The 10990-nt window shown below is 36.6% G+C and overlaps 1 protein-coding gene across 1 annotated transcript in view; it reads right to left on the reverse strand.

Moving 5' to 3' along the window:
• Positions 1 to 10266, reverse strand: part of si:dkey-288a3.2 (protein phosphatase 1 regulatory subunit 37) — a 46596-nt gene extending 36330 nt beyond the window's left edge. Inside the window, exons 1-2 of the mRNA XM_061262579.1 lie at positions 10116 to 10266; positions 8080 to 8177 (exon numbers count right to left, since the gene is read on the reverse strand). Of these exons, the coding sequence (XP_061118563.1) occupies positions 8080 to 8177; positions 10116 to 10266 (249 nt within the window). The remainder of the gene's footprint in view (positions 1 to 8079; positions 8178 to 10115) is intronic.
• Positions 10267 to 10990: the final 724 nt, after the last annotated feature.

Here is a 10990-nt window from a genome sequence, read left to right on the forward strand (position 1 = left end):
TTCAGTAAAAAATGTTCTGTGAATACAAAGAGTGGGGTCATATGCACCAATGTTACTCATGCCTGTGTCATCAGCTATGCCGTAACTATTCGTTATCACTGACTAGTTCAGTATGTGGGCACAATAAAAATGATAACCGGTCTCCCTCATTGTTTGAATATATTTCATTTTTGAAAGCGTACTCCTATTCTGAACATTATTTCTCTCATTTATAGCCAAGTTGCCAAAAGCATGTACACACTTTCAAAATTCATATTTGTGGACATGCAGTAAAACTGCGAGAAAGATGAGCGGCATCAAATCTTAATTGCCCAATATGTTGCCTATTAACTCAGACCGTAATGAGCCATGCAGCCTGGTCCATAGACTGCGTTTGCCTCTATCCGCCCTGCTGTAGCACGCTCCCCGCTCCGTGCACGTTCACTAGAGAATGCCATTGTTCTGTTCACTTCTCGCACGGGCACAATGAATCGCCACACGTCACCATACCAGTGGCAGGAGGCAAGGTGAGAATGCTGAGGTGGATAAAAACAGGTATAAATTATAATATCTTATAGGTATAGTTTCGTTTTATATTGACACTGTGTTGGCTACAAAACCGGCCAGGTCTCTCTTGAAAAACGGATTCCAGATCTGAATGGTTAAATAAAGGTTAATAGAACAATGAAATGAGATGAATGATATGGTATGCTAATGTTCGAGGCAACACATACATCATACACATACATATTAGTATACAATAAAAATAAATAAATGAAATGAATTGAATATAAAATCATGCCTTGCCTTTCAAGGTCACATTAAGTTTATTCAGTTTTATTTTACTAAAAGTGTGAAGTTTGGATATCCTCGTGCAGTTCAGCAAAGCAGTTTTCCTCTTCACATTCCAGAAAATTAAATAAGTGCAAAACCTATTGATGTGTCAGAAGGGAGAAGACAAAATTAAGTGATAAAAAAATAATAATTTCCACTTGCAGGCAGAGGAATACAGTTTATAACTTCACTTCAACAGAAACCATCTCTGGTGCATTTCCATTCTTTCCTCCCCAATCCTGGAGACCCACTAAAACACTTTTCATTCTGGGTGGCTTTGTGTTAAGAACTGTTTTGGAGCATTTTTTGCCCATTTAATTAGTTCAAAAAATAATTTTCAGAGTGCTTTATACAGTAAAAGCTCTCAGGGGTTAAAATCAGCTGCACATTTCCTTTCAGCATCTTTTCAGCAATAAAGGATAAATTATTTAAAATAACACGACCTTTTATCTCACACCCTTTGAAGGCAGCAAATTAAAAATGTAAATTGGGAGCTAATTAATATGCAAATGTATTCATTCCCAGTTAACAATTAGCAATTAAACCTGCAGTGTCTAGAAAGAGCATAGACAAAATTAGTAACTTAATTTATCATTAAAAAAATGAAAACGTACACAAAATTTTAATTGACTTTCAAAATATTTTCACAGTTTTTCTTTGTTCATCTGTTATGATTTGAAATACAAGGGAAAGCATTCCAAGCCAAAATGATTAATTGGAGTCCATGTAAAATATGATGTAACCCTTAAAGGTTGAACATATGCTGTATATATGTATTACGGTTTAATTTTCTCCCATGAAGAAGGTGGGCGAGTGATAAACATATCTCGTCCTCCTTAATAACTTTAATCAGTGCAACACCATGGTTCAGAGGGCCTGATGCACATTAAAGTTTAAAAGTCTGGAAGTTATTTATACTTGATGGTGTTTAGATATGTGTGAGTTTAAATACTGTTTTATATTACAGGGCAAGCAATATTTAATCAAAGAGACCCAGTGGCGTACTGATGATAGCAGAAATTCAGCACGTTATAATGCAGAGGAAAAACAGAACTGAGTCCACTGGCAGTATGCTATAGCTTAAACAATGAACTATTTTACATAACCAGTGGACACTGTATATGAATATGTAATGTCTCTTCATGAAACCATTACAGTTACTTCTACTGCAAAATTAAAACAATATTGTACAGCTTTACCACTTGTGATGGATTAATCATGACAAACCCAGTGTCCATGATCAGGTCCAGCTGCACTTCAATGTGGTTTTCTGCAGACCACATTTCCAATCATATTAGCGGTGATTAACGAGATGTTTGGTGAAACAATCTACAATGCTCACATGCAGCAACCATTGTCAGCACCGTACTTGCCTCAAGTAAAGATATTGACCTATTATTTCATTTTTCAGAGAAACTGGAGCTACCAGCCTAACTCAGGGCTTTAAGCCTTGCTTAATGTTTTGTCATTCAGCCAAGAGAAGACAGCGGGACACAGGTTAGAGAAAATCTGATCAACAAAGTCATTATTACAACTAATCTAAACATATCCATGTTTCTCCTCAGGTTAAGTACCCTCGTTACTCCCAGTATCCCAGATGAGAAACAAAACTACAAACATTGAGTTGCAAGGACAGCTCGTGAACCAATATACTATGCCATCTTACCGGCATTCTATGTGGTAGTTTAATTTGACAAACTGTAAATTATTCTATTTTAAACTGCTTTGAAATATTACACTACCTATATCTACCTCGTTTTGAGAGAAAATTTCATCTTCATTTTATTTTTACTGAATCAATCAACAGTTAACATTTCAATATATAGCATATTTAGTACTCCAGTGAAAGCTTGGCAACTCTGTAGAACCAGTATGACTGAGGGCCTATTACTGCCCAAATACCCATAATCATGCATAAGGTGGGGGCACTGGGCTGACTCTCAGAAAGAAATGTCAAGGTGACTGAGACCCTGAGACACATTTATTCCTCGCAGAGTTTTCTTAGTCCAGCTTTTTTTTATAAGCTTTTCAAATGACCAAATAACCATCAGGTAATCTTTCACATTAGAATGGACTCGACTTTGTATAGGCACCTTTAAGTACTATATAAGTACTAAAGATGCACACCTTCATGTACTGTAATGGTGCTTTAGATATTAAGTAAATTGTGTTTACGTGTGCAGTTACACAGGTATAGAAACTGTAATGGAAAATCTGACAGACTGCATACACTTCAGTGTATAGTATCATCATGGTCATGAGCATGAGCGTATGAATATCACAGTTTATCTACAAATGTCAGCCAGAGTCATTACAGTCAACTGTACAAGGTCTTCATGCTAGAACTAACAGAAAGCAAATGCCCAGTAAAATCAGGTCTTGTAATACACGGTCATATAAGATATCATATTAAATTCAAAATTTGGCTGTTCGGTCCAGTCATCTAATCACACGCTAGTTGCATTTGCTAAATATAGCCATATTTCTGCACATAAACTGAAATCTGTTGAGTGCCCTGGCACAAAATAGTTGCCACATATGAGCTAAATGAGTGAAGATCCTTGAAAACACACCATACAAATGCAATTCATATATTCATTCATATTCATATTCAACAGCAGCAGAAAAAGTCTGACATTTGCTTCAGTCTGGTTATTCAATGCAGCAGGGAACTGCTATAACAATCATTCTGCATCCTCCACAGCTTTCATAATAATAATAATAATAATAATAATAATAATAATAACAATAATAATAATATATATTATTTTGTGGTTTTAACATTACAAATAATATTTAGCTCTGCTATTATGGAGACACTCATTTTAACCTTGAATCTTGAAATGTTAGTCCAGGGGACCAGTAGTGTTTGCATGTAAAATACCTGTAATACATTTTGTCTCATATGGCTATGCCTATAGAAATAATACTGTCATGAAATGAATCTGACCTTAAGAATTTAAGAGCTCTAAAATGTCATGTTCTCAGTTTTGAGCAGGGATATTTTTTTTCGCTTGCAATAAAGAATGAAGTTATGTCGAGGTAATTGATTTCTCTTTAGTCTACTCAACTGAATAATCAGTAAGAGTAATTACTGATATCTATTCATTAACTGATTCACAGACAAGCAGCTAATTCCAATTTCTCTCTAGTGCTGACACTCTTTAGAGAATGCACACAGTATAGATAATTCTATCCACATAGTATCAATCTTTGTTTAGAAACTGTATTTTTTTTTCATTTTTACAGTGTAGAATGTAGATTGGGCTAAGGGCGGGGTGTGCATACATTTCCCAGTTTATGTGTTGACATTGGCATAATTATATAGAAATTAATCCGATAAATAACATCCTTATGATTTTAGTTGAATGTGACACCATCCATTTTGTTTCAATGTATGAATTACTGTTACTGTAAGGCCCACAACAGATGATGGCAAGTCATCATCCCTTTAAACAGTCAACCCTGTGCAATACTCAGTATTTTGAAGAATAGTATAGGAAACAAATGTTTGAAAAGAAGAAGAAAATGGCGACGTGAATATAGCATATCTGCCATGAGTGCGTGGGATAGTCAGCATATTAGTATCAGCTGAGCTTCAAAGAGTCATTCCATTCAGCCCTCTTATCGGCTGATAATTTACACGAAACTGCGAAAGGCTTCGAGTGCACACTGTACGTCTGAATTTACTGCAGTGAAACGCGAAAGCCCAGCGAACTGAGCGTGTTTGATTGCCTTCCCGCCTCGGAGGAGGATACACAAACAGATTCTGATTCTGTTGCAAACACACGCTGAGCAGGAAGCCGGCTACTGTCTATCACTTTTAACATCCATTTCCTCTACATTACATTACATTACAATCACTTAGCAGGCACTCTCATCCACAGCGACTTATAGATGTGGAGAACATCAATTCAGTCCTTCTGCTATTCTATTATTTCTAAGCATGATGAAATAGATTTAAATGTAAACAAAATACAAAACATGTGACATTGTCTATTTACTAATTACTCAGTATACAGTATGAATACATTATATACACTCACCGAGCACTTTATTAGGAACATTTTCACTTTATTACACCTACCTATTCATGCGATTATCTAATCAGCCAATTGTGTGTCAGCAGTGCAATGCATACAATCATGTAGATATGGGTCAGGAGCTTCAGTTAATTTTCACATCAACCATCAGAATGGGGAAGTGATTTAAGTGACTTTGGAATGATTGTTGGTAGCAGACATGGTGGTTTGAGTATCTCAGAAACTGCTGATCTCCTGGGATTTTCACGCACACTAGTCTATAGAGTTTGCAGAGAATGGTGCAAAAAAAAAAAAAAAACTGTGAGCAGCAGTTCTGCAGACAGAAACACCTTGTTAACGAGAGAGGTCAGAGGAGAATGGCCAGACTGGTCAAAGCTGACAGGAGGGTGACAGTAACGCAAATAACCACATCTCTGCATCTCTGAACACACAATGCACCATAACTCTAAGTGGATAGGCTACAGCAGGGTAAGTCCAATACATACCTAATAAAGTGCTCACTGAGTGTATATTGTAATAGTCAATCTTGTTTTGGCGAGCTGATTTCTTGGTAAGAATTATGTCACTGTAGTTCAGCACATATGTTCATGTAAGTGTCTTCAGAGAATCCACAATATATAACTCATGTGAAACTGAACAAATTAATACAGCTCCTTTCCTAACCATTGATTCAGTGAAACTAGAAACTAGAGACAGAGTGCCAAACATTTGGGAAAACATATCCAAATAAATGTTGATAAAAACATTGATATGTTCTGTGTGTCCAAAATCATTCTAAATCAGTATTGCATAACAAATGTAGTTTCTGTATAAAGATCAAGGGGTATTTGTAGATTAAGGCTTGCTTAAAATGATCCACATCTCAAAAGATCCTCCAAAAGTTCAACCATGCTCTATGAAACTTGCTGTTTGAAGTATATCTTTCAAATTATAACTGCATCAACCATTTTAATTTGTAAACCTTTTTTTCCCCTCACTTACAAAAATAAGTGACTTTGAATTACTGCCTTCTAGTGGTGTTTTTATAGGAGTTTACTTGCGCCAGTGAAGCTACTGTGGAACAAAGCTCGATGTTCCAAACCTCCTTTACACTTAATGGGGTGTCAGGTCTATAGTTAACTCAGGGAGCCCTGGGCTTTGCGCTCAAACCTATTATTGTTTACCACTCTTATGAAGATGTAACCAAAAGCAATACGGTTTTATCTACTTTAAACATTTCAAAGGAAACTGAAAGCCCACGGGTACAATAAATGCTTTTAATAGTCTTCCATGGTTGTCCTCCGGGGACTACCCTGCCTTGCAATACCTAATTTAATAAATATGCTCTTTAAGCCGTGATTCCCGCTTTGCATACACTTATTAGGAATTCACTTGAAGCCCTGGTCTAAATACTTCTCCTCTTAGCTACTGCTTAACTACACGTTTTGCTGTTTTTTAGAGGACCACCTACCCTACTTTCCAGTGTATATGAGTTCATTAGCACTTGCAAGATAATAGAGTTTATACTTAATATACGTCTTCAGTTTTCTGACAAATAATTCTCCTTGAACCAATTTTTAATTCATGATGATGGAAAAGAGTTTCAAAAACACCATCAGTTAAAGTGGAATAAAGTACACATCTGATTAATTATACATGTCTATATGTATGGGTTTAGGTCTGTGTACAGTACAATATAAGCATGCGTGTGTGCATGTGTGTATGTGCGTCTGGGTCTCTGTCTGTTTGCATTTTATTTTTTAACTCATTTTGATGAGTAGGCCTTTTGGAATGTCTTTATTTTTTCTAAATCAACGTTCTAGAACTCTTGATTTCAATTCATAGCTACACTAGCATTAGAATGTTCAGTTAAGAACTTTCTAATTACATATTTGTGTTTTAACACCTTAGGGTTAAATATTACTCTTCGTAAAACACACAGCTTAGCATTTTGTCTGCAGTTATGCATGCAATTAACAACTTTCACATTACTGTAACAATACATACACATACATACACAAACATGTTCCAGCTGTTCCAGTCATGTGAAAGTTCAAGAAAATCATTATAAATGTGTTGTGTGACCTTTTATTTTTATTTTTTTTCAAGCTTCAAGTTTATTTTTACTTTTATTTAAGCTTATTTTCATACAAAATAAGAATTTTAAGATCTAAATTGTCTGCCAAAATGCCAATAATGTAAATTAGACAGCAGCTTTAATTTAGTTTAAATGTGCAGTTAATGGGAGAGAATATCCATGCAATGGAGGCAAAAGGGGAGCAGTATTGACAAACAGAGAATGAACATCGCAAACAAAGGGCACTAATAATACATTATTATGGCCCTGCATGGGTCCTCCACAGCTTCATGGTTACTCATTTTTTAAACTTTATAATTGCATCTGAGCATGTCAAGCCTATGTAGAGAATGAATTGGTACTTTCTTTGACAGTAACTGACAGTAGCTACTAGGTACTGAGGATGACGTGCTGTTGTTGGCTCTAGCTACTAGGTACTGAGGATGACACGCTGTTGTTGGCTCTAGCTACTAGGTACTGAGGATGACGTGCTGTTGCTGGCTCTAGCTACTAAGTACTGAGGATGACACACTGTTGTTGGCTCTAGCTACTAGGTACTGAGGATGACGTGCTGTTGCTGGCTCTAGCTACTAGGTACTGAGGATGACGTGCTGTTGTTGTGCGGTTATGCGGAGGCTAAAGAAAGTAAAGAGGAACTGGACAGTGAAAGGAGTGGAGAGTTTGTATAGTGGCACTTTATGGAACACTTTCACAAATCAGGTGTGTGTTGTATATGTGGAAGACTGGCATTGGCGACAAATGCAATGTCTTTCATAAAATCTCTCTGTGTACCATCTTATGGTAGCTAGTTTTACTCTTCTTTCCTTATACCACCTTTATATCACTATTCTATTTCACCCCCCTCATCCCTTCTCCATCTATCTGTTTCCTTCCCTTCACATAACGCCCATGATCATAATACCACCCTCCCCATACTTACAGAAAAAAAATATACATACAAAGCTTAAAAATGGCTTTAACCATTAATGTGTCGTTTTTTTTGCTTCTAAAGGGTAGATTAAACCTTATTGTACCATTCAGGATACATTCAGGAATGTGTTCCTTAAAGAACAAAAATGTACTTCCACTGTACCTTTATTTCTAAGAGTGCACCGCTCCTGCACCAGTATCTACGCATATAAAGTAAATTAATTCATAAATAAATACCTGGAGTTGCTCCAATATCTTTGATGTGGGTTCCACATGATGCTTAAGGCAGCTCTTCTTATATGCTGAAATCACATCCACCAGGGTGATGCTGTCAACTAAGAAAGTAACATGAACAAATAATTACCATGCTATTATCAGACCTTATCTACAAGTTTGTAAAACTAACTATACGTATTGAAGATGTATCAATTATGTGACCAGACCAAGGGCTGACTCACTGAAGATCCTCATTAAAGTTATCATGGCACCTATCACAAGAAAAAGGGGCCCTGGTCAAATTCATTGCCCTGGTCAAATTCCCAAACACAATCTCTCAATCAGGTTACCTAATTATGTTAGTTTGAATGGCTTAATAATATGTCATCTCAGTTGATGTGAGGTGAGCATTCTGGTACAAAATGGCTGCTGTGGATGACTCAGTTGGTGAGGTAAGTTTCTCCCCATCAGGTTAATGCACTTTCAGCTCATGAGATGATTCCATACTACAGCATGTGGAATACAGCATGCGGTGGGCCTGTTGAATGGCCACTAAGTTATGGGTGAGTTGACTGGACCAGTGACCACATTTTCACTGTGGTGCTCCCTGCAAGGTTGCAGGTGGCATAGCAAAGACATCACGGCAGTTAGTACTGGCTTTTACCAAATGGGAGAAAAAATATGGCTTTTTTAAGCGCAAGAGGGAGCTACAATAAAATCTGTCTGCAATGGTCTTTAGATGTTTTCCTAAGGAATAATACCGTTAATTATAGCCCACCATTCTCACTAGGTTTTATGCTTTTTTATATCCTAGCGCAGCAACTTCCACAATAACTAATTAAAGACATTAAAGGCTGCTTTTGATGCCAGAAGAGATTGTATGTGTGCTATACAGTTTATTTTAGACATGTATACCTGCTAATATGCAGTATTATGGGCTAAACATAATACAATTATGAACAATTGCAACATCAGTCTGAAATTCTGCTGCAGATTACCTGTTTGAGTAACCAGCTTAAATGATAAAATACAGAGGTTTATTTAATTACAATTGCTTCTTTTGACACATTTCATGGAGTATGAAATATATTTCAATAATTGACATTATTCCAGTGCTTGTTATGAAGAAAAAGTCATAAGGGAACTGGTTCATACAGTATATTTGAAGAACAGAACAAAGCTTGAAGTCTCACCATTAACATAAAAATAAATGTCTTAAGGATGTTGTGTGTTTATTTACCAATGAATTTTAGATGAGTGAAAAATGTTTTTAATATTTTCACTTCACACCCGCAAAACACAAGGACGAATGGCACTGTATGAAAGGATCCAATTGTATTTACTGGCAGTGATTTCTTGAAATGTCAGAAGTGAAATGTGTTTATATTTAATTCTTCTCACAACAGTGGCAATCTTTCAATAAGCAGTAAAGGTTTCAGTATTACAGAAGATGCAATATACAAAATGACTACCCAAATGCAAATGATCATACTGTATCTGTTATTACAAAAAGAAAATCATTGTGGTATGCCTCAGGAGCATGTGAGGCATGGCACAAACATTGGACATTAATTAAAGTTAATTTAATTAATTATTTTAACAATATTAAAACAACTAGGTCACTGTGGAAACTGCTGTGCTTCTGTGATAATGCAGTGTAGATGCTAATTAAGAATTCACATATTAGAAAAATACTGGGGACAGCAAAAAACGAATCACAAGAGTGACTGATGAAACCAACAGTCAAAAAATATGTGTGCACGAATTAAATTTAACAATGAGCTGAAACCTGTCCAAAATATGTGTCAGTGTTGACAACATGCTATTTAAAAAAATAATCTCCAAAGTAGCATTGTGAAGTCTGCAAACAGATGGTTTATTTCACTACTCTATTACGGGGTGTGGATTTTGAGAGTAAGATCTAGTCCCTAAGTAATGCATACATTTATTTGCATTTAAAAGGGCAACTTACATCTAATAAATTGATCTTTTTCTCCAATGCATGTACAGCACTAGGAACAGAAATATGGAAGGGTACGAAAAGGACATTAGCTCACCATCCCTCAGTACGTCCTTGTGCTCAGCGAAGCCTGATACTATCTCTTCATCCGGTGGGAAAGATACATGCTTTTCACCTTTGCATTTTTTTGGAAACTGGGACAGAGAAGAAGCCAGCTCTGTATTGTTGTCTTCCTTGCCTCCTGTCATCTTCCACTATCAGTGACACCAGACACAAATTAATTTCAGTAGTGTTGGCGCATTTTACCTGACAAAGTATAACTGGGCACTAGAAGCTTGAACTAGCTGGCCAAACATCCCATGTTGCATCTCTTCACCTTCACTGCCCGAGGGAACAGATATTCTCCTTTCAGTTCAGTTCATATAACTGGTGCAGTGACTGTCTAAAACACAAGAGAGCACCCTGCACTAATAACAATAACCATGACGATAATTCAGCCTTTTTCAGAACAGTTTCAGTGATAGAACTGTTATGGAATACTATGTCCAATAACTGCCTCTCCTATTCAAGCTGTTTAGAAGTGTTGCATCGATTGAGACAGTGAAGAAGCTTGCTGCCGCTGGAAACTGAAGTCCCTTCCTCTGTTCTCCACTTTTGTAAAGCTGACATAGGATACTACAACATTCATTATTTATGAGGCCGTCCTCAACCATGCATGTGAAATTCAATATTTCCATATCAAATAGCCAGATAAAAGAAGCCCAAGCTAAGAAGTCATAAAGTACATTTGCACAACACATCTTATTTTAAAGGCTCTCTTTACCAAATGCTCTAAGTGTGCCCTGGGTATGCACTGTGCAGAGTTCTGGGAAGGGGTTCATAGGAACCAAATACTAATTATTAATATGAGGACACAAACAAACTCTTCAAAGTATTGTTAATTGCCCCGATGGGTGCAGTGTCAGTATTGAA

Source organism: Conger conger, chromosome 1, assembly GCF_963514075.1.
Source record: "Conger conger chromosome 1, fConCon1.1, whole genome shotgun sequence".
NCBI classification, from domain to species: Eukaryota; Metazoa; Chordata; class Actinopteri; order Anguilliformes; family Congridae; genus Conger; species Conger conger.